The sequence below is a fragment of the Camelus bactrianus genome, chromosome 3 (genome assembly GCF_048773025.1).
Source record: "Camelus bactrianus isolate YW-2024 breed Bactrian camel chromosome 3, ASM4877302v1, whole genome shotgun sequence".
Classification (NCBI taxonomy): domain Eukaryota; kingdom Metazoa; phylum Chordata; class Mammalia; order Artiodactyla; family Camelidae; genus Camelus; species Camelus bactrianus.
The window spans coordinates 102,087,921-102,115,873 of NC_133541.1; the positions used below are offsets into that span (position 1 = coordinate 102,087,921).

The following is a 27,953-nucleotide window of genomic DNA, read 5'->3' on the forward strand; positions in this document are numbered from 1 at the left end:
ATATTTTATGATGTTGGGTTTTTAGAGGATGCTCCTGAGACCCTGTTTCCCCCCTCCCTTCAGCCTTATGGGAGAAATCGGGCATTAGCGGGAAAAGAACTATTCACGTGCGAGGGAGATCCTTTCTTTGTTTATCTTTTGGTAATTTATTGCTGGAGATAGCAGATAAGGGTGATTTCAGTTGGATGCTTTGTCGCTGTCAGATTAAATCATTAGACTAATCGGAAGTTTCCTAATGACTGTGTGTGTGTCTGTGTGTTTTCAGGATCAAGAAGAAATCAGGAGGAGGAAGAGGGAGGGGCACCTCAAGGGGAAAGTCTGTTGTTCATAATGGTTAATCTCCAAGTCTCCAGAGTCCAGGGGCCCAATGCAAATCTGGGGAGGCTGCTCAGTCAGCTTTTGGACTTTGTGCACTGGGCAATGGATGTGCAATACTCGGAAAGAAGTCCAGTGTCAGCCCTTGCCAGTCTACTAGGAAACTGTCCTTTTCACCAAGAGTACCTCAGACAGTAACTGGAAAGAGAAATAGCTGGTATCCTCAGGAACATTAGTCATCTAGAAGCAGTGTGATTAGCGATACCTGGAAAATTCACACGGCATTCACTAAAATTGGGTTCTTGGGATACTTTCATCAAGATTGGAGACGGGCCGGGATCCTTCATTCCCAGGGCGCAGGGTGTGGCTTGAGTGCAAGTCAGGGCGGCCGCAGGTTTCCTCTGCTGATCGAGAACATGTCAGGCAGTGGGCCTACACAGAGTTCCCTGGTGGAGTCTTTCAGCCTCCCCAGCCGTCTCCGTCTCTCCCGAGCATTGCCACCAGCCACCAGCTGGTCTTGTCGCACTCAGCCTTGCCCCCATAACCTGTGCCCTGCACAGCCACCAGAGTCATCTTGGGAAAGTGGAAGTCCCATCATGTTACGAGCACCCTGCTTCCTGTGCTCCAGCCGCCTCCTGTCGCTCTTAGAATTATTGACGGGGAGGACATCCCCCGCCCCACCCCTGCCCTCTGGCCCCCTCTCACCCACGCTGGATACACAGCAGCCTACCAGGCCACCTTTGTGTTCTCAAACAGGGTTGACAATGACCTGCCAGCGAAGTCCAGCCTGCTGCCTGTTTTTGTAAATAAAGCTTCATTGGAACACAGCCACCCCCGCCTTTTTGTTTACATATTTTCTACCGCACGACCATGGCGGGGTTGAGCAGTTACACATTTATGATCTGGCTTTTTAAGAAAAACTTGCAGAGCGCTGCTTTGAGATCACAGCAAGCTTTTCCCCATCTTAGGGCCTTTTACACTTGCGTTACGCGCTGCCTGGCAGGCTCCTTTGGATGATTTAGGTTTTAGCTTTGTGAACTCTTCCCCACCCACCCCCATCCCTATGCCAGTCTCTTCCTCTCCCCTCAGCACTACCCAAAATGACATGCCGGCTTATTATAGATCGTCCCTCCCCGCGGGCAGAATCTTGACTGCTTCTTCTGTACCACGTGGAGGAACCTAGCACAATGCAGGCTCGTGGTAGGTGCTTAGTAAACTCACTTGTGAAGCGAGTCAATGCATTCTACTGCACAGGGGTCCGCGCCTCTTCCAGCCAGTGCTGCTTCCCCTCGGGGCAGCCGGCCATCAGAGATCTTAGTCACACACGCGCTTCTTGTCCCGGTGAGCAAAGGAGACGGGCAGCGCACGAGTTGCATGTGCAGGGGTGTATGGTGTGTGTATGCGTTGAGCTGAGAGTGGTTGGCAGGAAGCACACCTGGGTCGGCAGCAGCTTACATTTGTTGTATGCCTGCTGGGCTGGAGAGCCGCCCAGGCAGCTCACTGCACCAGCCCGTGTGTTTACATAGCCCATGGGACACTGGTGCAATTCAGAAGGTTGGACGTTGGCGCGATTCAGCCCAGCAGGTACTTCGGAGCATCTCCGATGTCCAGAGCATTGGGCTGGGCCAAAGTGGTAGCGTTTAAGACCGCAGACCCTGGCGTCAGATGTCCTGGGTTCCGATCCACCACCGTCGTCTACCAGCTGTGTGATCTGGGGCAAGCTGCTTCACTTCTCTGAGCCTCAGGTTCTCAGCAGTAAAATGGGGATAACGGTGGAAGCAACTCCACAGTCATTCTGCAGGTGAAAAGAGGCGCGGTGCAGGTGAAGCGCTCAGCACAGGGTCCCCCACCTTGGGACGTACTCAGCATGTGCATCATCGTTCTTATCATTAAGGGCCACGCTCTCCGGCTGCATAGAGACACAATGTAGTGGGAAAGGGCTTGGTCTCTGGGGTCAAACAAACTGTGTTCACACTGTGGTTCTACTCTTGTGACCCCGCACAAAGTAATTTACCTCTCTGAGCCTTAATTTTCTCATCTGTGAAGTAGGGATCACAATAGTACAAGCTAGGATCTTTAGATCAAGTGAGTCAGTATATATTCAGAGTTCTGAGTCCATGGCTCTTTCCTGATCACCGGGTAAACATTTCTAGGTGTTCACTTTTATCATTATAATTCACCAGAGGGCAGTCATTGAAGAATGTTGAGTGGTAGAATACAAATTAAAATGCACTTAACTACTAGTTAGAGAAACAAAACCTAACACATTTGAACAGCCTTAGTGGAACCCTGAATAACATGCAGTCCGCACTGTGAGCGTTCCAGGAGCCCAGAGAAGGGAGAAAGCAGGTAGATGGAATTCCAGGACGATATTTATGGAGGAGGTGGGGCTTCAGCTAAACCAGGAGGTGCGAGGAAAGGAAAGAGAAGGCAACAGAAAGGCGGGGGTGGGGGGAGGCATCTGGGGCTGCCTCCCACCTCCATCAGTTCATGAGAATTTGCATTTTAATTCTTATTATCACCCTCGTTACAGAGGCATTTTGGCACTGAAAAGTTATAACTTAGCTTTCCGAGAATGAGTCAAAATACATTCCCTGGGCCCCCCTCCTAGAGATTCTGCTGCCACTGCTGTGCCAGGAGGCCCAGGGATCTGCAGTTTTAATAAGCATCCGGGTGGTTCTGTTGCACACGGTCTGAAGCCTGACTTGCTGGCTCCCCTGAGTCAGCCGTCTGACCCAAAGGCTGCATTGTCCCCAGCCGTCCCCTGTGCCATATCTTTTGTTCTCCAGTTTGGAGGGCCTCCTTTGTCCCCTCCGATTCATCCCTTACTCTGCACATTCCCTCTCTAATGTTTGCAGACGTTACCACCTCTGCACCTGAGCTGTGTTTGAACAGCTGGCCAGGAAGGGAGACTGAGAGAGATGGACTCCATGCAGCCAGGGGAATAACAGCTCAACCAAGAGCTCTGCTGTAAAGTGGGAGGGGTCTTTTTTTTTCTTTTATTTTGTTTATTTAGTTGGTTTATTCTTTTTCAGTCTTTTGTTTTAGGGGTGAGTTTGATTTGCTTGGTTTGGGTTCTGAACATTTGACATTTCCCCAAGCTTTGGTGGGTGTTGAGACCAGACCCTTACTCAGGTTTTACCAGGAGAGTCCTACAGACCAGTCCAAGTGACTGGACAAATGACGCAGGGTCCCCTACTGGCTCGCCCGTAATGAACATTAACTGTGCTTTCTCCGCGTTGGCTCCTTGAACCCTCACAAGAACCCACTGAGGGGGACAGAGTTGTATTATGACTGCCTGATAGGTTGCAGAAAATCAGGTGATCTTGGCAGCATCAGCTGGACAGATGGGCAGAAGACAAGACAGCAGGGGTGTTTGGGTGCTAGTATCTTAGCAGTGGGCTGGGAGAGCTTGGGCACTGGAGAAGCCGGGTTGCTTTTAAGTCATGTTGTATTCTTCCTTCCCTGACGCTCCTTTCCCAGACTCCTCCTTGTATGGTGTCATGAATCCCAAATACCCTCACTATTTGGATTTATTCCTAAAGCCTAGAGCTATGAAATCATGCAAGCACATTGGAGGCCAGCTCATCGATGTCTGACCTTGTCTTTTCCTAAAAAAGCCTCCACGATCTAGCCAAGGTCAATATCGATCTTCTATAAGTCCCGGTGTGCGTCCTGCTGCTGCTTCCCCGTTTACTTCCTTTGGCCTCTGTTCTTCTTTCCCTGCAAATGGAAGCTTGAGTATGATAATAGTTTGGGAGGCGGAAATGCTTGTCTAAAATAAGCTCAGGAAGTCACTTAATTAGCCTAGGAAGGGAATAGGGGAAAATTCATTCTCTCCAAACAATCTCGGAAAATTGGAGTTTTCCTAAAACATCCAGAGCAAATGTCCTGCCTCGCCCAAGAGGGGTGTGTATATTCCTGGTTCACACGTGTGAACAGCCCCGTCTCTGAGTCTGCAATTCCCTTCCTCTTCCTTCGTGCCGTCGACAGCTTTGCAGACTTAGCTGGATTGTATACAATTTTTACAATATCACAGTAGTTTCCATGGAGATGGATTGTGATGTCACAACATATTGGGTATGTTTCTTTGGATATGGAAAAATCAAAGCGGTAGAAATTTTGCAAATTGTGGTTCAGAAAGGGAGAGGAGAGCTTTCAGACTTGTATACAGGAGGGAGGAAAATTCTAGAGAACAGGAAAGAAAGCTAAGGAAGCGTATGGTTGGAACCAAGAGGGGGCTATTCAAAGACTATAAAATTTTTTTAAATGCAGAGGGAATCTGTAAGGAAATTAGAAGCAGAGGATGCGGATTCAAAGGGAAGTAAAATGCATGATTAGGAGCTAGATATCTTTAAGGACTGGGTCTTAGCGTCCTCCATGGGTACTTTTGTTGGTACATCATCTGCACTGGGTAGCTAGAGGAGAACATGGATGGATGGATGGATGGATGGATGGATGCGTGCTTGCACACATAAATATATAGATGGAGAATCATAACTGTGACCTCGAACCTAAAAAGCAGAAATCTATGACTTCTTTATAGTTTAAACCAGAAACTTCAGAAAGTCCATGAAACCCCTAAAATTGTATGCAGAATTTTGAATGTCTGTGTCTTTTCACTTTTTGTTGTGGAGAAAGTTTAAAACGACCTTTATCAGATCCCCCAGTAGGTTCAGAACCTCTGGTTTAACCAAGTCCTAGCGTTACGTAACGTGACTAGCAGCTGCACTCAGCCCCTAAACTTCCTGCACGCACACACAGCGCACGTCCGCCTTCTGTCCCGTCTATAACGCCCTCTCTTCTTGTTCCCTCTCCGCCTCCCTGTACAGTTCATCCATCTCAGGAGCCTGGCTGGTTGGAGGGGACTCTGAATGGAAAGACGGGCCTCATCCCTGAGAACTACGTGGAGTTCCTCTAACCATGGGCCCCAGCAGAACTGCTGAGCTTTCCATGGTGTCCGTGACGACCGCCGATGCCAGTGTTGTGGGCCGTTCCTCTTCGCCGCTGAGAAATGCGGGGTGACTGACTCTGCTGCTGCCTGTCGACACAAATGTTTCTGTGAACTCTGGTGTCACCCATCCCCATGATCATCTCAGCTGACATGTGGTGATACGGCACAAAACAGTAGATCAGCAGAGGAGGCCACTTGACTTTGATCACCAAGGGAAAGGCTTACAAAGCCATCGCTCTCGTTTAGCACCCTAAATGGGGGGTGTCCATGTTGTTTTGACAGTCATCCAAACCCCAACCTTCTGAACAAGGAAGTAAGTGAGGCAGAAGTAGTCCCCAGGAGCAGGCAGTGTGGCCGGCTCTGGCAGGGCCGGGCAGTGCCTGAGATCCAGGCTGGATCCACGGCCTCTGTTTACAGTAGATGCTCTGTCTATCCCACCTCTAATTACTTGAGACCCACAGTGCTCCAGGCAGCTGGGCCTGTTTGTTTGCAGGCAGGATGGAGAGGGGTTACGGCACTGTTTACATAAGATCCAATCTCTCACCATCTCTCAAGCAGCCGTTGGCCCAGCGTCAGCAGAATTCTGTCCAGTCCTCTCATGCAAGGGAGCACACGCACCCCACGGCCCCCCTCCCCCAAGCTAGGAACTTCTCTGCCACCGAGGGCTGCCATCGCCTCGTAACCACGGCAACCCCGCCTACTCTGAAACCAAACCGAAGAATCACACACACTCTTCTGCGCGACGTGTGTTTTTTCCCTTCCCCACTTTCGGTCGTTTTTTGAATGGTTTTCCAACAACCTGAAGCAGGACAATCAAGGCAGGAGAGTGGTCTCCTTGGGGGCAGAGCGAATAGCAGCTGGGAGCTGTTCCCTTTCTGATGAGTTTCAGCAGCACCAGGATATATTTGGAGCAAACTCTAGTAACCTCTTGAGATTAAATTTCATACAGGCTTCATATTTCTGTTCTTCCGTGCAACTCCTGTTTGCTTTCCAGAGGGCAATGTGCTGCCTCCCAATGGGTGACCCCCTCCCTCTGATTCATTCCCTTGTGGCCTCCGGTTCACCCATCCCTCCCCCGGTCCTTGTCCACCTCTAGGCCATCATTGACCGGCCCCCCAGGCGGTGCCCCAGGCTGCTGAGCACTGGTGCCCTGGCGGTTTTCAGGCCTGATTCCTGAGCTAGCCCCTTGACCTCTAGTTTAAAAGGGCATCTATGTTTACTGCTACTCAGAAAAAGGGAATTGTTCCTCAGGCTTTTGAGGCATGAGATGAATATCGTAAGCCATTGTGATTTAGAGGACACCAAAAGGTCGGGGCATGGAGGGTGGGACAGGTACCTTCTGAGAAAGAGAATTTCCTACTTGGACCAGAGGGGCTGGGTCTCGTGGAAGGCCGCCTTGGGTGGGGAAGTTTGGCCTGGAAGTTTCAAATTCACTTGGCCTCCAAAGAAGACAGTGCCAGTATCTTCCACATTTGAATGTCCTTGCAGGAGTGATTCTGGACCAACTCTAGACTAAGGGACTGTCGAGCTCCTTCGGAGCCCCTCGGGAGGGCAGCCTTTCTCCAGAGTGTTTCCTGCCTCTGGAATTCCTTTTTAGGGAACTTTAAAGAAGAAAAGAAAAACTTGAATTGTGTTGAATTACTGTATCTTTTACATTTTTTTTTGAAAAGATAAATTGTAAATAGAGTGATTTGAAATACTTTATGGCAAAGTTTTATATTTGATATTCTTGAAGCTAGTCGCTCCACGCGTTTAAGCTCTGATTTCTGAACAAGTGTGTGTAAGAGGGAGAGAGAGGATGCCAGGTTGCAGGGAGTCAAGGTCACGCCCTCTGTGGTCTTGAGGAAGGAGGAGACAGTCCTTGCACACTCTCCGCTGGGTCTCGTTGGTGGACATGACATGTCAGTGGTGTTCAGTCTTCTTTATCCAGATGTGTTTCTGAGCATCTCTTGGTCTTTGGATTTGGAGATGGAAAAAGCATCTCCCGGCAATGAACTTTTCAAAGGACTCCTACCTGGTGGTAAGATGAAGCTCAGGATTTAAATAGGTGAGGCCAGGGGTTAAGGTGGGGGTTTTTTGTTTTTTGTTTCGTTTTGGTATTTTTTTTTTTTTCATTTTTCTTCTCAGGTGTATTTCTTGGTACCCCAGGATACCAGGACAGAAGGAGATGGGATAATTGCGTGCTCCTTAAGGCTGACTCTTCTGCGCATCTTCTAAGGCTTTATAAAAGAGGCTAAGCTAGTTTGCAAATGTTGTGTGTGTCTAAGTTCTAAGAACAACTGGTTTCTTAGGATCTTTAGTTCTCAAGATGCTGCTGCTTCCCCTTTCCCTAAACATGTTTTTGCCCCCTCCTATTCATCTCAGATTTCCTATAACCCCATTATAAAAGGGGAAAAAACTCCAAAGAGGGGTGGAGATTGTGCTGTTATAGATGGTTTGAAAGTTAATAGGAGTTTGGCGTTGTGATTCAGTTCGTCAGCTCAGGATTACACTATTATCCAGGAGCTCACCAAGCAGCAAGTGAGATGCTACCGCTGAGTCAGGGAACAAGGATTAAGACTGGACCAGGACCAGGGTAGGACTCAGGAAAGCTACCACTGAAAACCCAAGAAGGAAAGGCTACATCTGCTCCTTGTGGACTTGGAACAGCTTGAGGACCTGTTCACAGGAGCCAGAAGGGACAAGCAGCCCCTATACCACTGTGCTTTCCAAATAGAGTATGCTTTTAGCACATTCGACATTTTAAATTGTCACCTGCCCCAGTGGACTCTTAACTAGAGCTCGCGGAGGGGGACCAGAAGGCCCAGGCCCTGGCTTTGGGAGCTCCTTGCTGAAGCGCACCTGCTGACACTGGGCTCCAGCTCGGCCACTTGGAAAGTCCCTCCCTCCTCGGTTGGCCGTGATCTGAAGCCGGGAGAGATGGGGCCGCTGCCGATGGGAATTTTTAGGTAGACCCCCCTTCCTGGCTTCTCTGGGCCGTGCCAGGCCCGTGACAGATGGCTGCCCCGTTTCCCTTTCCCCAGCCAGGCTCCCCTTCTCCCTGATGGCCACAGACCTGGAGACGCTGTTCAGAATATGAGCCAACAAATAAGAAGGAACTTGAAGACGGAAAATGGGTGTTCCCCTCCCCCGCGTCTGTGCTTCCCACCTCTAGCTCTGTCTGCTGCGATAGGGGGGTCTTAGGGCAGGTGAGGGGAGTGGACTGGGTATCAGAGTGGAAGACAGTTGACCCAAGTCCCTGAGCTTTGCCAGGAGCCTCGTGTTTCTTCCGGAAGGCCCTGGGATCAGGTAGGCGCGCACAGCCTGCATTGTTTTGGGGTCTCAAGGTTACTCCTCCTCAAGGCACTCACAGAATCCCTTGGCTGCAGAATGCAATGCCTTGAGAAGATAATCGTTTCAAGCCCTTTCCCCACCAAGGAAATTCCTGACTTGCTCAAGGCTGATGAAACTCCCTTCTGCCTTCAAATCTAAATATAGAGGGATGGACCCTGCACTGCCTGCCTTGGAATCCTAGGACTGGGGCCAGTTTTTAGCTTCGTAATTCTACAGCCAATATGTGTTTTCCTCTAACAGACTAAACTGTTGCGGTTTTTTTTCCTAACATAATTCCAGTTCCTCTCCTCTTGCGGAGTAGTGCTTTTTGGACAGAAAGGCAAGGAGATAACAGAGAAAGCGAGCATTCAAGTATTGGCCAACTGGCATTAGCACAGAGCCATGCTGGTGACAGGGTCATTTCAGCATCTTCCAGGACTGTGTGCTTATGTGTGCCACACCTGTAGCTCGAAGGGAAGTCTTTCTGCCATCAGAGTTTGTGTCTCTTGAAAATAGGCCATCCCTGTCACACCGAAAGCTCTGTCTTGACCAAAAACATCCATGATTGAGGAGGAGGCAGACCGAAATAATCGAGTAAAGATAACGTGACCAGATATTCATGACCATCCATTGGCACCTTTCGTCTTCTGGCTTCTGTTTCCAAAAGCAAGTCAGGACCGCTCAGTTTTCTAGATTCCCAGGTACAACAGTGGGTCTCATGGCACTCACAGTTCACTTTAATTCTGAATGTTTTAGGAGCAACCATGATACCCAAGTAGGTAGGTAGCCAGCCTTGAAGAAACCAAAAAACCTCTTAGCTGCCTGACTTTAAAAGGAACTTCCTGGGTGTTCTACTAGTGAGTTATCTACCATATCTAGCACAGCAGACAGTACTCAGTTACCTAGACAACCCTGCCCCACACCTCTTTTAAGTCAACTGGGTGTCTTCTCACACACCCCGTGCTGGTGTTCCAAAAATGTATCTCATCCTGCTCAAATGTGTTTGGCAACCACACTGGTGCGCTGAGTGCTAAACCAGTTCTCTGTCAGTGTTGCATCCAGATGACAACAGCAGCAGAGGAATGGACCTTGCACAAACCTCCTGCATGCCTGAGACCAGACTCCAGCAAGTAATCATTAGCTTTTTTCCTTTCACTGCCTACAGTACTGCTGTCACTAAACAGCTCCCCAAAGCAGGAGAGGCCTTACAGAGAATCCAGGCATCTTTCAGAGGCAGCCCTTGCTGAGATGTGATCTTCTAATGGGAGCACATGTATTGTTAGGAGAAAAAGGGTTGGATGTAAAGTAATGCTAGGAGCAAAAAGAGAAAGGCAAACCACACTGAAGAACTTCAGATTTTTTATGAGAGGGATAAATATAGGGGGAAAAAATCTGTCACAGAGAAAATTCACAACTAATGCTTTTACAGCAGTTTTGCAGGAGACTACAAGATGAAAACATCTTTCAAGGCAGAATGCTTTAGAGAGCAAAGGCTTGGCACAGTCCTAAACCCACGTAAGGGTGGCAACCCTTATTATGTCAAAACTCTCTTTGGTGTAGTCATTGAGAACCAAGAGTAGTGATCACCAAAATGTCAGAATTACCTGGAGCGGTCCTGGAGAGGCCAGGACACCCAACACCATTCTACATCGACCATTTCTACAAAGTTGTCCAAACAGACACCTACAAGCCGCTTCCTTGGGTCTTCAGGTGCCAGGGTCAACCTTGTACCTGTGCTAAGAGGTTCATCTTATGATGATTCTTAAGTATTTACATATTAGTATGTGTTTGTGTGTGTGTGTGTACAGCTCACAGTTATATATGTAAAGATGTAGACTCTTCTAGAAACCCACACAAGCTGGCAGCCGCTGAGCCTTGACAGCCTTTAAGATTTGAAGGTTGAGAACTAGAGAAGCAAGACAGGCTGTTGATTGACTATCAAAATGATCAAAGACGTCAGTGTAGTGCCATTTGAAAACTTTGTCCGTATTTATCGAATGGTTACGGTCTACAGCTGTAGTCCTCATTAACTTATTAAGAGTCATGTTGAAAAAAAGATCACACTCGTAAACAGCCGGTAGCTATTCCTAGGCTAGTGTTCACAAGCACTCTAAAAGGCATTGTGTCCATATTTCAGAGAAGACAATATTTGCATGCTTAATTCCTAATTTAGGCTACTTTTGAGTATATTATAAAGTGCTGTGTGACATAATATCAGTAAACTACTTAAAATGGCACTTTAATGTTTTTTTTAAAAAAATCATAAATGCACTGTTTTAAACTTCAATTCGGTATTGAATATTGACTAGTGTGTAGAATCCATTTTCGTAATTAAAAAGTAATTTGTGACTAGATTAGAGCTTTTTCCCTGTGATTCGTAAAACAGTTTTGCCATGTCCAGGCTTTATAAGGAAAAAAAAAAAAAAAACCTGTGCTTTTGCGTCACTAAGCATATCTAAAGAAAAAATACAGTTTCTGTCAAGTGGCCTCTGAAACTTGGCTTCTTACGTTCGGTTGGTTTATGTGACAATCTTGATGAAATGAGTGGAAGTATGATTTCTGAATTAAATGACTTTTCCATTTGGTGATACGTTTGTTTCTTGAGTTTCTGGTAAAGTTTTGACATGAGGCACATTTTAATATTTTTGTCAAACAGGCAAAGACCATGATCAAAGGTCACGGGTCTGGGCTCCTGCGGTCACTGGCGACAACTTCGGTGCTGATTTCTGACGTGCTCTGGGGAGCTCTGGGTTCCTTTGGGGAGAAGGTCAACTGCGAGGGAACTGGAGGGGGAGCTGTCAGGCATGTTAAATAATGAAGCCCCAAAGAGTCACGTTCCGATGAATGTTTCTGACTTTGTCTCCTGGAGTACATTTTTTTTAATTGAAGTGCAATTGACTTACAATGTTGTGTTAGTTTCTGCTGTACAGCACAGGGATTCAGTTGTACATATGTATGTGTGTATGTATATTATATACATTATTCTTTTTCATATTGTTTTCCATTACAGGCCATTACAAGATACTGAATATATATAGTTCCCCGTGCTATTCAGTAGGACCCTGTTGTTTACCTATTTTATATCTAATAGTTTGGATCTATTAATCCCAAACTTCTAGTTGATCGCCACCCCCCCCGCCACCCCCCCGCCCCCTTTGGTAACCGTAAGTTTGTTTTCTATGTCTGTGAGTCTCTTTCCGTTTTGTAAGTTCATTTGTCTCGTTTTTTCAGATTCCAAGTATGAGTGATATCATGTGATATTTGTCTTTCCCTAGAGTACGTTTTTTATTCTTCCTCAATTCAAGTTTCAAATCAAACATTTTCTGGAACTTCATTAACACAGTAAGGGGTAATCAAAGAGCCAGAACGCAGACAGTACCCCCCACACAGCTGGGTGTGTCACACATGTTGTCGATCAGTTACTTGTAACATACTGTCGCAGGCTGACTCATGTAATTTATCACATCCCCACATCCCCCCCTCCCCGGGTACATGCTAAGATGCAGCCTGAGACCCAGGTTTACAGTCAGCTCCTGGCTTCTCCTGTGAGAGCAAGGGAGCCAGAAGAAGAGGACAGGGGGAGCCAGGACTCGGCACGGAGGGGGAGGCTTCCTGCTCCAGAAGCTTGCCCCAGACAAGCTGAAGGGGAGTGAGTCTCCCCTGGTGCCTGGTTCTGACGGGTGACTTATTTGAATTTGTGAGTCACACGTGAGCTGTTTATACTGTCCTCGTTTGCCAGTTAATGAGGACTGATTTCCTCCTATGAACAGAACGGATTCACGGCACCTGCTGCCTTCACCGAGCATACACCCTGCCCTGGAGAATCCAGCATCTGCGGTGTTGTACGTGCGTGCGGTCATGCGCTGCTTAGGTCAGACCTTCTGAGTGGCGCACATGTCCGATGCCCATCACGTGGAGGATGAAATGTATGTACGGATTTGTGTCTTATCTCTGTAGTTGGCCTTCCCCCAGACTCCCCAATCACTTCTACTGTTTAACAGGAAAAGTTTTCATTTTCATGTTGCTTTTAGCAGCCATTCGGAGCAGAGCTTAAATTGTGTCTCGTCTTGTGGTTGGTTTGGTGTTTTTCACTTATTAGTTCTTGCCACACGATTGGTCATGAAAGCACGTTGGTTAGGAATGGCCTTGACTGACACTTGAAATCACATAAATGAAAGATTTTCTCAGACCTTAAACATGTTTGCTGTCTTTGGAATTAAATCAGGGTTTTAATTCCTTCTTTTTTCAATTCTTTTTCAACCTCCACTTGGGTACCACATCTCTCTTACCCAAATATGTCAGTGTCTTCAGCTCGCCCTGCATTTAATAGCACCAGGCTAAGCTGCAACCAGTTAGCTGTCCCGGGCTAGTCAGGATTGCTGGAGTTCAGCCAAGAGAGCCTTTAACGACCATGGGTATCGCTCGGGGTTGGTGAGGTTCACCACGTGGCAGAGTCTGCAGGCGTGCCCAGCCAGGGCTGTGTCCTTCAGGATGTCACCCTGCATTGCTTGGTCAGCGTCAGGGAGTGGGGACCAAAGCAGGATGGTTCTCAGTTGAAATGGTCAAAACTTCGACCCACTGTATCCACAGCACTTAACAACTCCTGTCACACTGTGTATCTGTAAAGTGTCCTGTGTCGTTGACCCCAGGAGGCCAACCCTAGCCTCTGTTTGCTAAGACCTGAATGCATAGGTCCTTTCTCTGGGTACCAAATCACATTTTACCCCACAGGACTTATGTCCACCCTAAAATTAATGTGTTTCTTTTGACACTGTGACTCTATGTCCTTTTTTGGATTGTGAGGGGGTGGTCAGTGATAGGAAAGACTTTTTCTTTTTCATTGTTAACTGTTTTTTTTGTGAAATAGATCCGGGAGAGTCATGCTCGCCTTGCCGGGGTTATATAAGATGAAGGAATGTTGCTGAAGGGGAGCCGTCTTTCTTTTCCCACGTGTTCCCTATCACACCACTTTGCCCTTTCATTGTACTTTCTACCTATAATTAACTCGCTGTTTATCATAAAATGTTTGATGCCTGTGTCCCTCCTAACACCCCCATAAGCACAGAGCTGGCCCGTGGCAGGTGCCGGGTAGCACCTGGGGGACTGAGCTAGTGAAAGGAGGCAGGGAAGCTCTGGACTCCAGTTCCTCCTTCCTCTTTTACTTTACACGTGTGGTTGAAAGGAAAAAAATTGGGTCATTGGGTGACCCTGTGATCCTTGACAAGCTACTCCATTCACTCGGGTCCCAGGATTCAGGCTCGTTGGAGAGACTCCCCACGCCCCTGTTGAGGCACACGCAGCCACATTCTTTCCCAGCCTCCTCGCTGGTGCTCAGCGCAAGAAACCATCTGGTTAACCAACTGACCAGGAGCCAAGAGGCGCATCACTACCATCTGAAATACTTAACGGATGATTTCATGAACTTCATACCAGGCTGGAGACCTGCCTTCAAGCAAACACACATCAGAATCACCCGCAATATAAGAAGTATTCCTTTTTTAAAGACCCTTACAGGAAATTCCACGCTGTCCCAGGGGCACTTGGTCTGGTCTCTAACACTCCCACCAAGGGAACTGTTTGTGTCTAACTGAAGTTTCCCAGGATGCAGCTTCTGTCCATTTCCTCTGTTTTTCCTTAGAGCGGAGAACAACGAGCCATCATGTTTTTAGAATAAACACCCTCCACGTTATGCTTCCGCTTAGCAAACACTTCTTGAGGACCTCTGGTGTGCCAGGAGCTGCCAAAACCAGGAAGTACAAGACGTGAGCTCTGTCCCCAGGGCACTCACAGTTGGCCTCGGTGATGGGCAGGTGGACAAGGACCAGCATCTACCATGTGGTGTTGCGACACTTGCAGTGTGTGGCAGGTAGTCTCAGGCTCCGACGAAGAGTGATCCTTTCTAACTGGGAGGTAGCTGCTAGAGAAAGCTTTGCGAAGAAGGGACATTGGAGATGGTCTTGAAAGATGGAGAGAAGTTGGCCACTTAGGTGAATGGAAAAGTGTCCCAAGCACAAGGACAGCAGGGACCAAGGCATGAAGGGGAAGGTGAGGGGGAGAAAGGAGAGAAAGGTAAGTTCAGTATGATGGGAGCATGAGGAGATAAGGGCTTTCTCGAGAACTCTACAGTTTCACCCTCTCCCACTCTGTTAGCTTTTAGGCTTCTGCCTTCTCAACCGACACTATCAACTAACATTTATTACTGTCTTGCTAGGGACCAGACACTACTATACATGCATTAACTGACTCAATCCTCCAAATAGGTGAGTGGAATGCTATAATTTTGTAGATGAGGAGACTGAGGATCAGGGAGGTCACACAAGCTAAGAAGTGGTGAAACTGAAATACCAATATGGATCTGTCTGCTTGAGCCCATATGCTTTTAAATTTCTTTTAATTTCTTCATAGATATACACATACGATTTTACCTAAGTGCACAAACTTTTTTAATTGGCTGGAAGTGTTCTCTTCCATTTTTGATTTGGTTCTTCAGTCCCCCACATCAGCCTCCTCCCTCCTTAAACTATGTCAACAACCTCCTTATGGTCTTTTCAGTAGGGAGCCCTTCAGAAAGTAACAATTTCTAGTAAACCCTCAGCTTGGTTTTGCAGTGGCTGGAGAAAGAGCAGGATGGGTTTTGATGAAAAACTTTCTTTCCTCCAAGGAACCCTTTGCTCCCTCCTCTTGGGTGAAAAGTTCCCCCATTTCTGGAGCTCTGTGCAGACACCGCTGGTTCTCTGGGCAGCCCCAGGGACTCCAGCTGCAATCTTTGGCCTGTCCCATCATCGTTGAGGACGCAGCAAAGAGACAGCCCCTGCAGAGGGCCCAGCCATGTTTTGCTGGCTGGAAAAATGTAATGTGCAAAATTTTTTTTAAGTGAACAATTTAAAAACGATCCCTTACCCCACCCTGATCCAGCTGCCGACGACAGACCTCCTGGCTATTAAGGGACCGCCAGGAAAATCCCATGAGCATGTGTCTTCTTGTGGGAGAGCCAGTGTTTCTAGCCTGATCTGTTAATGCTCAAAAATAGAGAACTTTCTTGGCTTTTTAACCCCCTCTTGAGCTTAATGAGATTTTAAAAACTCAGAGTTAGAGGAAAGAGCACGGGAACTCAAAGCAGACGGTAGCTGAGTGCCTTTTGGACACAGAAAGCATCTGACTTCCGCTCAGGTCTGCTTGTAGAGGGAGCCTCTCACCCAGGTCTCCCACCAGGAGGGCGGCTGAGCTGCTGCAAGGCGTCAGGCACCAAGTCAGTCTCGTGAAGCACTTCCATCGTACTGGTTGCCGTACACGCATCATCTCTTTAATCCTCAAATCAGTCCCGTGAAATGGGCACCGATGGCACTCTCTCCTGCAGATGAGGAAGCCACATATGAGACTGGGTAACCTGTCCAAAGTCACCGAGCTAATGAGTAACAGAGCAGCGATTCAACCCTCGCAGATCGAGGCTCCTAACTCCCACGCTTCCCTAACCTGGGGGGAGATCTCACCCCAAGGGAATCCTTGTTTTTCCCTTTTTGCCAGCCAGTACCTCCTCTTCTGCTAACAGCACTTCAGTTTTTCTTTGGGGAGCCGCCCTCCCCTGCCCTCGCTTCCATGGGTTTGGGGTGGGCTGTGAGTCCATCCTTGATCCAGTGGTGGGCCTGTGGCCCTGATCTGGCCTATGAGATCATCAAATCCACCCTGCCAAAACGATAGGTTGGTACAGGAATGGGCCCACGACCTTAGTGACACCCACAGTGCCAGGGCCTCGTCCTGGGATGAGGGATCCAGGTCGCAGAAGGGGAATTTGTTACATCAGGGCAGCTTAAGTGCTGTTCCCCCCTACCCTCAAATGACCTCTGAGCCTGGGCTCTGTCTGCCTCTGGTCTTTGAGGGCTCTCACACTTTATGCTGAGTATTTATTTATCGAGATTTGAATAGAGCACCTCTTAGAAAAGTCACTTCAGAAAGCAAGCAGGCAGTTTGAAATATTAATTGCAATATGAAATGGGCAAGCACTGCTCTGGTGTAATCACTCCTGGAATGAGTTCACTGAAAGAGAAGCCTTGATTCCTGAACTCAGCAAACACAGCTTTTTTTTCTTTTTTTAAATTCTGATGTTTGGTCTCCATTCTGGACCAGAAGAAACCATGCCTTGATCTTATAAGAATGGGGAGGAATCATGCCATTGAGAGCCCTCTGCCCTTATTCCAACCCTAGTTGATTCAAGTTGTCCCTTGATGATTTGGCTCATTCCGGGGGTGGGGTGGGATGCATCAGTGTTGAGCTATTTCCCCCCAGAATTCTTATCAAGGACCACCCCCCACATCAGTTGTGATAAAGAATGTCAATACATCATGCCGCATCACGATAGGGAACTGCATGGCATCAACCGCTCTTCAGTTAGGAAGGACGTTCACACACCCTGCGGGCCGCACCCAGACCTGTCCAACCATCCCATAAACGTGAGTCTGAGAAACTCCAGTGTTAGGATGGAGTTCAGACCTTCACCTTGGCCTGGGTGGGGCTGCATATTTGGAGGCCCTGAGACGGGGTGGGTGTATCTAATCAGACTCAGATAGCCTCCTGCTGCTCTTCCGCCCCCCGCACCCCCCCCCCCGTGACGTGCTCACAGCTTTCCTGTCTCAAGGACGTGCAGATAAACGGATTCCACATCTTAACAGGAAAACCTTCACGAGCAAAGGGGGCTGTCCTGGCCTACAAGAGATAATGCATTCTCATAAGTACAGCACTTTAACATTTGCAAGGATTTTCCCTCCTCCAAATGTTCACCATGACACTCCGCTGATCCAAAGACCTTTAGAAGCGCTCATGGTCTGAGGGAAAGCAGGGCGGCGTAGGGGGTGCTGCCCGGGACAGCCCCAGCATCCCTTCTGCTGTGGTCCTTTACGCATCCTCTGCCCAGAGGCACCTGCTCTTCATTATTCTACAACCATCTGAAGCAGCATTCATTCATGCATTCATCCATTCATTTCTCAGCATTTATCGGGCACCTACTGTGTGCACACCCAAGTGCTAGGTGCTGTGTCGCACTTGTGCCCCCTGGGGTTAACTCAGGCTCCAGTGCTCTTTATTTTTTCCACCCCAAGGGTAATAGCTGTTGTTCTTTGCCTGTTTGACAGCCATTACCCCTTCTTCTGGTAACAACACCTCAGGTTTTCTCTAGGGAGCCACCCTCCCCTACTCTCAGGTCCTGTGCGTTTGGGAGGACTGACAGCAACCTGCGATGCAGGGGTAAACCGGTGGCCCTAGCCAGGCCTGTGAGAGCGTCACATCCAGGCAGCGGAAGTGACGGGTTGATTCAGGAACGCGCTGAGGACCTAATGAAGTCTGAGAGCCAGCTTCTGGATTTCTCGGGCTGTCATGATGAGAGAGTTTTCTCTTTCTGGATCTGAAGCCATGAAGACTGCTGGTGGCCGTCTGTCTCCCTGCAGGGGAAGTGCACCTAGGAACTGGGAAGCCCAACATTGGTGCCAAGAGGGACAAAGGGAGCCAGCGCTCCGTGTCATGGGTCCAGATGCACCTGACCGTTCCTGTTCCCTAAGGCAATAGTCTCTCCTCCTCAAAACAGTTGGAGTTGAATTCTTTCACTTGTAACCAAAGCCCTGAGCTCTCGATAAAGCTTCAGAGTAATTTCCGCACAGTCCTTTCTCCCACCTGACTGACCCTTTGCCAGGAGGAGAGAACACTGGATCTGGAGTCTGGAAACCTGACGTTAAATCTGGTTCAGCTATTTCCCAACTGTGGGACCTTGAGGTAATCATTTACCTTCTCTGAATATCAGTGTCCTTATCTTTTAAGTGGATATAAGACTGCTTCTAAGGTAGTTTCGATTAAATGAAATGACACTTTTTAATGTACTTTATAAAATTTGCCATCCTCAAAAGTCAGTAACATTACTATATGTGTTTCTTCAATACCTTGCAAAAAGGTGGCGATCTCTAGATGTGTGTGACGCTGTTTCACGGCCGTCAGACTGGCCAGCCTACCAGTCCTGGGAGACACCTCGGGCTGTGTGGGCTTTGACCCTTCTCCCTGCACATCGTGTGTTTCTCCCCGCTTGCTTCTCCAGTCACGGCCAGAGGAACACACATGGGCAGACAGCGAAGCCAAAGGTTGTCAGAATGCAGTGTGCTATGACTCACGTGGCTCGCCTTAAACACATGATGGAGGTCAATTAGATTTTCATGCCTGTGAATTTGGCCTCCAAGGGAAGTTGCCCTGAGAGATGAGAACACAAGATAAGAACTCCTGGTGCTGAGCTAGGACCGCTGGCTGTGTTGTGCTGAGTCCAAGTTGAAAGATGCAAGGAGGCCCGTCTTCAGAGGCAGGAGATTGGAGCAGAGAGAAAAGACCAAATGGAACCAGAGAAAGAGAAGCTGGCCTCAGACCTGAACAGCTTTTTGCTTTCCTAGAGCACCTGATTGTCCTTTAAGCCCTGCCCCAGAACCCCAGATGGTGCCTACACCCTTACAATGAGCACGTCGCTGTGTCTGGGCCAGGTGAAGTAGCTTCTGTCCCTTGCAACCTGAAGAACCCTCCTTAGAACCACGATGGGTCCCAGCTGGCAATGGGGACACCAGAGGTTCTGGCAGTGAAATGAGTGGCCCAGGGTCACATGCTGATACAGAGTTTGCAGTCAGAATTTGCAGCCTCTGGGCTTCTACTCAGTCTGGAACTCTTGGACTAGGGAGCCCGTGGTGAGGTTTCTTCACACCAGGAGAGAGGGCAGTGTGGGCATCTCTTCCTGCCATAGTTTAGAAGGATGGGTTTAATTTTATTTTATTTATTTTAACAGAGGTACTGGGGATTGCACCCAGGTGTGCACGCTAAGCACACACTCCTACTGAGCTGTACCCACTCCCCAGGAAGAAACTGGTTTAGAAACTGGCAAGAGATGGGCTGATCACTAATTCCACAGACTACTCGATCTCTTTGTATTGTTAACATTACCCGTGGCTCTTAAAACACACACATTCAGCAGTGGTGTTGGAGGGAGGGCCTCATTCTACTTCCTCCACCCACTGGGCACCGGCAGAGGTCCTCACATTACTTCTGTCCATTGGTATCCTGGGGTGGTTTTCCGTTAAAGGCAAAGCTGAGCACCCTGAAGTCTGTGAAAAATCATAAGCCCTCTGCCACAGTTGTGCTGTCAGATGCTCGGGAGAAAGGCAGAGAGCCAGGGACGCGGACTTGCTCTCCTCCGAGCCCCGGGCTGACCCTCCAGTGCTGCCCGGCTCATCCCCTTCACTGCGCAGCAAGTTACGCTCCTCCGTCACCCTTCCCCGCACAAGTCTCGGTTAGAGCTGGTGAATCTCTTACTAGGGCTGTCTGGTGCTGAAGCCGGCCTCTCCAGCTCACAAGAGCCAATTGTTAAAAATACAGAAATCTTGGTGAGCCGGCTGTTAAATGGCTGGTACCTTAAAATTGGCTACGGCAGTGGTATGTACACCACTGAAATCACCAAATGCTATAAATCAGCCCCTCCCACAAAGAGCTGGTTGTTCAGCCTTGACCAGCACACCTCTGCTGTTTGACTTGGGAGCTGACGTGACAGGTGACACCTGCGCTTGGCTCCATTTACAGCCTAGACTGGTTTCAGCCTGAGTGAGGGGTCGGGTTGGGAGTGAGGCTAGGTGGAGGCAGAGAGAAACTGCAAAGACCCCATCTGGAGTTAAGTCAGTCACTTCACAGTGATCCTGGTTTGGTGATGAATTAACCTATCCGGAGTGCAGGCAGGACTCTGCTTTGTGAATCAACAGCTGGTTTTTGTTTATTTGTACTGGTTTTAACCGGAGCCTTGAAAAGGGGTTTGGCTCCCCACCCACCTCAAAGACGATGCTCAGAACTTTGCCCAGGGCTGCAAGAACTATGTGCAGATCCTGTACATCAGAATACTTGGGGGATGGTGCATTCCCTCTGCTGCCTGCTTCCTGTAGGCGACGGGGGTGGGGGTGGGGGTGGGGAGCCCGCCCCAGGCTCATTCCCTAAGGGCAGTGGAACTGGTGAATTACCCTCCCCTCCATGATCGCTGTGGGCCAGAGGCAGGGCGCAGGTGAAGCAGGCCAAAGCCTGACTTTGCTGGGATAAAGCCAGCATCGTTACGAGCCCACAGGAACTAAGATGGGGCAGAAGACCTTGCACACCCGTTTCCACTTTAGTGAGCATCAGGGGCTCTGAGAAGTTTGTTAAAACCAAAGAATTCTGATTTGGTGGATCTGGGACAAGATTCCAGACTCTGTAATGGGCACCTGGCATGACTGTAAGTCTGGTGGTCCTCAAACCTCATTTTGACGTCGCCCGGGGTCAAAACTGGACAGGATTGATGCTTTAACATACACATTTCCTATCTGATTAAATATCAAAATGTTCTGGGTTCTCTTTATGTAGTTACTAGCAACCTCCCCTCGTCCACACATTCATGAATGAGAAGTTTCTTGAGAGATTAAAATTTTCAGTAACTCAATTGCCATCAACTATTTCAAGAACACCAGAGATTCTGGCAAGATCTAAATCACTGTAAGTTCCTAGGTTTGGTGCTGCTTGGAATCAGGATAATTTTTAGCCAAAGCAAAAACAGTCGCAAATACAGTCTGTCAGTAGAAAAGCCACAGTCACCGCCTCTGTCCTGAACAGAACTGAATAAATGGCCAAGAGTAGATGTTTAAGTGTCCCACCTTAAAGGGGCAACGCGGTCTGCTGAAAAACAATCTGGGATTTTAAATAGGCCTCTGAATTATTCTTTTAATTAATCAAGTATACTTGATTTACAATGTTGTGTTAGTTTCTGGTGTACAGCATAGAGATTCAATTATACATATATATTATTTTTCACATTTTGTATCATTATAGGATTTTATAAGATATTGAATATAGTTCCCTATGCTAAACAGTAAGACCTTGTTGTTTATCTATTTTATATGTAGTAATTAGTATCTGAAAACTCCAAGCTCCTAATTTATCCCTTCCCTCCTCTTTCCCCTCCATAACCATAAGTTTGTTTTCTGTGCCTATAAGCCTCTTTGTTTTGTAAATAAGTTCATTTGTGCCATTTTTTTTTTAGATTCCACATATAAGTGATACCGAATTCTCATCACAGCTTTGTGGCAAGTTACTTAACATTTCTGAGCTTGTTTTCCCATGTTAAAATAGGAAGGGAGGGGAAAAATTGTTTACATTTTAAAAACAGGAGGGGAGGGGATAATTGCTACATGGCAGGGGCATCACGAAGGTTGGCGGTAAGTTATATATACGTGTGTATGTACAGATATATCAAGTATTTGGCATAAGGAGTTTGGAAACTCCACCAATTAAATGTTGCGAAAGTTAATCTCTCTGAGTTTCAGCTTCTTTGTCTGCAAAACAAGGATAACCCTAGTCCCCACTGCAGAGAATTGCTTTGAGAATTATATGAAATATTTTCAATAAAGTACCTGGCAAACATCTGGGACAATTTGAGTGTCAAAATGAATGATGACAGTAAAGAAATCTAACAAACTGAATAAAGTCAGAGTTCGTGAGTCCATGCCAACACAAATAAATAAGGCGTACAAGAAAGCTCCTCCTTACAGTGGAAAGCCGACTAATGATGGTAGAAGGAATGATGGATTTAGAATGCCACCATTTGGCAACCACCACAATAATATTTGAGTCAGCGGAGAATCATTGATGGATAAGTCATCACAGGATATCTGCATAGTCAAAATGTATCTCCTTCCAAGAGACTGGTGATCACAAAGGATAAAACAGCAACTTTACACTGGAGAAAACCAGCAGACACTACCTTTTACTGGGAGTAGTGGACAGCATGTCCCTTGCAGAACTCACGTCTTCCGTGAAATTCCAAGGAAAAGTGCATAAGCTGAATCTCACCATGAGGAAGACAAACCAAATGGAGGGGCGTTCCTTTCAAACGTGTCAATGGCATGAAGTAGCAAGATTCAGGAATTGTTCCAGATGCCCAGAGATATGACAAGGGAATGCAACACCTAATCGTGGATTTTCTTGGGCTAAAAAGAACATTATAGAAACCCTTGGCAAAATCTGAGTAAGGTTTATGGATTAGATAACCATATTGCATCAATGTGAATATCATGATTTAGATAATTACACTGTGGTTTTGAGAGGCAGGATTTGTAGGAGACTTTAAGGAAATAAGCACACGTTCTGAGGGATAAAGGGCATCATGTCTGCGACATCTCAAATGGAAAAAGAGAAAATGATCGACTGATATATAGATACGTTGGTAGATCTAATGCATATTAAGTAACTGACAGTTGTTACTGCTGTTAATCAATTAACAGTAATAATGGAACCCTCAGTCTGGTCTCACGAGCTTAGAAGCCAAGAAAATGAGTACAAAACCAACATGAGGATTTTCTAGAAGGCACTTCTGGGGCTTGCAGTACAAAACGTGACCTTCAGTCTGTGTCCTCTGACTCACTGTGTTTCAGTTCCTCTTGGCAGCTGTGGTCCGAGGACTAGAGTCCCTGTGTGGTCTTATCGGAAGTGTAGGCTTTATGAAGTGCATCCTGCATGAGGGGAAGGCTGGTGGGGTTGACAGATGCTGTTTCTTATCCATTCCTTATCCTATCCATTCCAAATCCAGCATGGCCCAGCTCTGAGTCTTCCTCTTCACGGTGCATGTGGACATTCAGGGCTCATATGCCTGGAAGGGACAGCAGTGTACCAGATACTGGTCTACCTTCCAGCTCCAGAGAATTCCATAAAAGCCATTTTTGGGTAAAGGCTGAGTCTTGGCCTGGCCCTGCCAATTTGGAGGGCATAAATATATGTCAGTGCTTTTAGCAGTACGTAGTGCCATAAAATGTATCAACCATACACATGTGCTGGGGAGCCTGTGGCTTTGTGGTTAAAGAGGGCAGGCAGCCTTTGGAGTCAGACAGACTGCTTCCAAATCCCAGATACACCACTTATCCGATGGGCAGTTGGGGGCAGGTCATTAAACCTCCTTCAATTTTCTTCATCCACAAAATGCAGATGATAACTGTAATGCAGAGTCAAACTCACAGTGCTTGGTGTTCAGTAAGAGAGACAGCACAAGTGATGGAGGTTCCATGCCCTCGCATCCTAAAACATCTCTAGGTGTGAAATAATGTTACCATGAAGTCATCCTGAAAGTATCTGGAGATCATTGCATTAACATATGCTGGAACTTCTTTAATCCTGCTTTTCCTGTCCCGGGCAGCCGGTCTCCTCATGACGCCAGTCACCATTTGCTTTGTGTGTGGCTTTTCTCCTGACGCCACTTCCCACTGGGCTCCGGGAAGGAGCGCTGCCCCCTCTCTCTTCCTCGGCCGCCGCAGGGATGCCGTTTGCGAGCTGATCCCTGGGGCTCTGGAGGCTTCTGCGATTCTGCAGGAGTGTATCCTGCCTGAGAAGCTTACCTGCAAAACGCGTATCTGAAGGCAGAACCTGGCTGCCGGCTCCCAGAGCTGCGGGACACGTTTTCACTTTCACTTTCTGCCAGGCGCACGAGCCTGTGCAAATTTTGTTCCCGACGCAGAGGCAGAGGGAGAAAGCCGCCTTGCTGGTGGGATGGTGGGACTCCGCCCAGGGTCTTAGGACAGCGGTCCCCCACTCCCACCCCTCCGCCTGCCCGCAGCGGCCTTCGCCAAACCCCAGGCATGGACGCTGAACAGGACTATGTCAGGAGGAAGCTATTTCGCCAGAGTCTTCTCTCGCAGACTCCACGCCCATATTTCCGCCTGCTTGTTGGACATCGCCAGATGATGGCGGGTCCCAAATGACACCTCGCCCCTCCCTTCCTCCTAGGTCCTCTGTTTTGGGTGAGGCCACAGGCCAAGTCAGAAACCGCAAAATCATCCTCCCTCCAAACCAGCCTTTAGCAGGTCCTATCCATTCCAAATCCAACATGGCCCAGCTCTGATTCCTCCTCTTCACAGCGGGCGCACGTGGCCATTCAGGGCTTTGTGATCTCTCTCTCCCCCGGGCGATTTCAGCAGCCTCCTCCCTCGCCTCCCTCCCACCACCTCCCCCGACGCTGGTTCGCTGTTCACCTGAAGGGCGAAGTTACCTCCGAAGCAGGGAACGGTGTGTCTCCCACCGTTAGGAAGCACATATTGGCTCCCCCCGTAGCTCTGGGAGGAGCATGGATTCAAGTTGGCGTGCGAGGCTCAGCCCATCTCCAGCGTCATCCCACCCTCCAGCGTGCCAGACTGCTTCCTGGTTCCCTGGCTGCTCCCTATTCGTTCACCAGTGAGCCTTCGAACAAGGTCTTCCCTCTGTCTGGACTGTCCTTTCTCCTCCTTTTTTAACCTGTAAGATTCCTCCTTTACCCTTCAGCCTGAGCTCAAAAGTCACCTTCTCTGGAAAGGAGGTCTCCCTGTCTCCCTCGCCTCTGCTCCCAGAGCACATTTTCTGTGCCTTTGTTATTATAACTTGTGAGTCTGCCTTGTGGTTGGTTGTTTCTGTGGATCCACTCCATGCTCCCCAAGATCAAGGATTCTGCCTTGTTGACTTCTTTACGCCCCGTGCTGGACGTGGCCGTCTTCAGGAGAGGATGTGATCAAGGCACCTCTAGTACCGCAGAGCAGCACTGAGAACTCGAAGCATCACTCTTTGCTATATAGCTTCACAATCTTGCCTAAGTGCCAGAATGTTGATTCTATGAAAGGTGGAGTCCAAGGCTCCAAATTCACCTTATCTCAGCCTTCTTGCCAGGTGAACTTGTGTTCTTTCTTTATCTGTCTTTCTGCTCTCCTGCTTTCCCAGCAGATCCCTGAGGGGATGTCTCTTGCCATTAAAAAAAAAAAAAAAAAAGTATTCTGGATTTGCTGGCTGGGGAAATGTACTTTCGTATGGGATTAGAGAAAGCTGATCTTGTTAAAAGGATTTAGCTATCATCGCTCAGAGAGAGGATTCCCCGAGGAGAAGAATACCGTTAACAGTATAAAATGCTGACCTCTGAGGTGTGGATTTCCACATGTGGGCATGTTTCTGTGTGATATTTAGAAGCAGGGTTAGACTGACCCTGGCATGCGCTTAACAGCCTTCGTTCTAATTTCTTCCACGTGGAGTGTTGTTCCAAGTTTCTCATCATTTCTACTTTGGGAGGTGGCCAGGGTCCAGGCTGTACTCGCAGTCGCGCCAAGTCTCTCTCCCCGGGGGCTTGATCTGCCTCTTGGATTGTGTGCGTTTCGGCAGGTGCGGTACATGCAGGGGTCAAACCCCACAGTTGAGGAGGTGGGTGCCCTCCTGCACGGGGTCTCATTTTTCTCCATCTGCACGACCATTTGGGGCCTCGGGCTTCGTGACTCACACAGCGAATCTCCATCTGCCCATTTACTCCAGAAAAGAAAAAGGATTTCTTCACACACAGTTGGCCCAGATTCAGGCATGAGCTGAGTCATCATATCACATGGTTCGGAGCCACCTGTCTGACCCATACCCTGTAGCAGAGCTCCATAATAGTGGGGCTTCCCATTACATGGAGAGGATTATGACTTGTGTACCAACCTCTCCAGCCCCAAACCAACCTGAAACTCCCAGCCTGGACCACTAATGGGATAGGTCAGGGTGGGCAGATGCTCGTAGCTCCTGCCCTCGGATCCCTCCCTGCAGCTTGCAGACATTCTCACTGATGACCTCTCCTCCCCGGGCCCAGTAGAGGCCTCGGCATCATTGTCAACACAGCCCTCCTAGCAACTGCCCCTCACAATGGGTCAGATTCAGCAGCAGAGGTTAAAGCGTATTGGTCCCCAAAGGTTAGATTGGGAAGACTTGGCTGCTTTGGGGACAAGGAGTGTAGCCTCCCACAGGCTACTTTTATTTGCTTGTGTATTTAATTATTTATTGGTTGGGGGGCGGTTGCTGGGAGAATTTGGAAGATGATACATACAACACTGAGTCCAAAATTCAAAAGGCGAAAAAGAAAAGGGGAACTTTTCTTTTTTTCCTCACCTCAGTTCCCCATCCTGGAGGCAGCCTCTGTCATCGGCAGTTTTGTGTGTGGCTTTGTCTATATATGTGTGTGTGTAAACCGGCACAGAGAGAGAGAGAGGCTGTATTCTCTCACTAGGGCTGCTGAAGGCTGGAAGTCTGGAATCAAGGTGCCGGCAGGCCAGGCGTTTTCTGGAGGCTGTGAAGGAGAGTCTGTTCCGCCCCTCTCTCTGGCCTCCGGTGTCCTGCTGGCAATCTTAGATATCTGGTGGCTTGTAGATGCATCGCCTCTGTGTCTGCCTTTGTGTTCACGTCAAGTTCTTCTTGTGTGCATGTCTGTGTGTACATTTCCCTTTTTTATAGGGACACCAGTCTTATTTAATTAGGGCCCGACCTCATGACCTTATTTTAACTTAATTACCTCTGTAAGGACCTTATCTTCCAAGTAAAGTACTGGGGTTACTGGGGATTCGAAATTCAACATAGGAATTTGGGGATGCCATAATTCAAAACAGGTAGCACTGGCATGTAAGTGTATGCTAAGTCTTAAATGGTGGCACACGCTAAACACTATTCTGCACCTTGTTTTCTAAACTTTATTCTTGGGAATTTTTCTATATCAATATAAACAGACCCGCCTTTTAAGTGGCTATATAGAACTACATCGTATGGGAATATATTTGTTTATTTAACACATCTCTTAGTGACGGACATTAATTAAGCTCCGTCCAATCTTTTGCTATTGCAAGTTTTCCCTGAATGTCCCTGAACATGTCCTTTCCCACATCAAGGGCAAGTGCAGCAGTGAAATAGATTCTGCCACGTGGAAGTGCTTATTCATAGGGTAAATGCCTTTTGATTTCAATATGCGTGTAAACTGCTCTTAACTGCCGAGAGAAAGGGCAGAGGAGATGGGATTACCCAATTAGGTGAATGCCCCAAGGGATCCCCTTCGGGTTAAAAGAGGACTAGAAAGAACCCACAGAGGGAGGGAGGAGGGCCTTTCTAAGACCGGCACTTGGAATATATAAAATAGATAAACAGCAAGGTCCTACTGTATAGCACAGGGATTTCTTGTAATACCTTGTAATAGCCAATAATGAACAATAATATGAAAAGGAATATACACATACACAACTGAATCACTATGCTGTACACCAGAAATTAACACTACATTGTGAATTGATTGGACTTAAATACCAAAAAAATTAATAAAAAATAAAACTGGCACTTGTGCACCCCCAGTTTGAAGTGACACCCTTAGTCTGTGCCATGAAAAGCACTCCTCTGAGTCTGCAGGAAGACTGTCGCCTCGCTCCGAGCTCAGAGACGGAGGCTGGGTCCAAGGACACCTGCCTGCCTGAGCCTTCAGCCCCGGGTTCCCCGAGGAGGAACGGGAGGAGCTGAGGATGGGAGGTTGCAGGGCAGAGCCCCGAACACAAAAGAA

General features: G+C 48.0%; 1 protein-coding gene across 3 annotated transcripts in view; it reads left to right on the plus strand.

Moving 5' to 3' along the window:
• Positions 1–11,166, plus strand: part of ARHGAP26 (Rho GTPase activating protein 26) — a 416,457-nt gene extending 405,291 nt beyond the window's left edge. For all 3 annotated transcript variants that reach the window (XM_074360863.1, XM_074360864.1, XM_074360865.1), the window contains one exon: positions 5,148–11,166. In XM_074360863.1, the coding sequence (XP_074216964.1) occupies positions 5,148–5,236 (89 nt within the window). In that variant the 3' untranslated portion in view covers positions 5,237–11,166. The remainder of the gene's footprint in view (positions 1–5,147) is intronic.
• Positions 11,167–27,953: the final 16,787 nt, after the last annotated feature.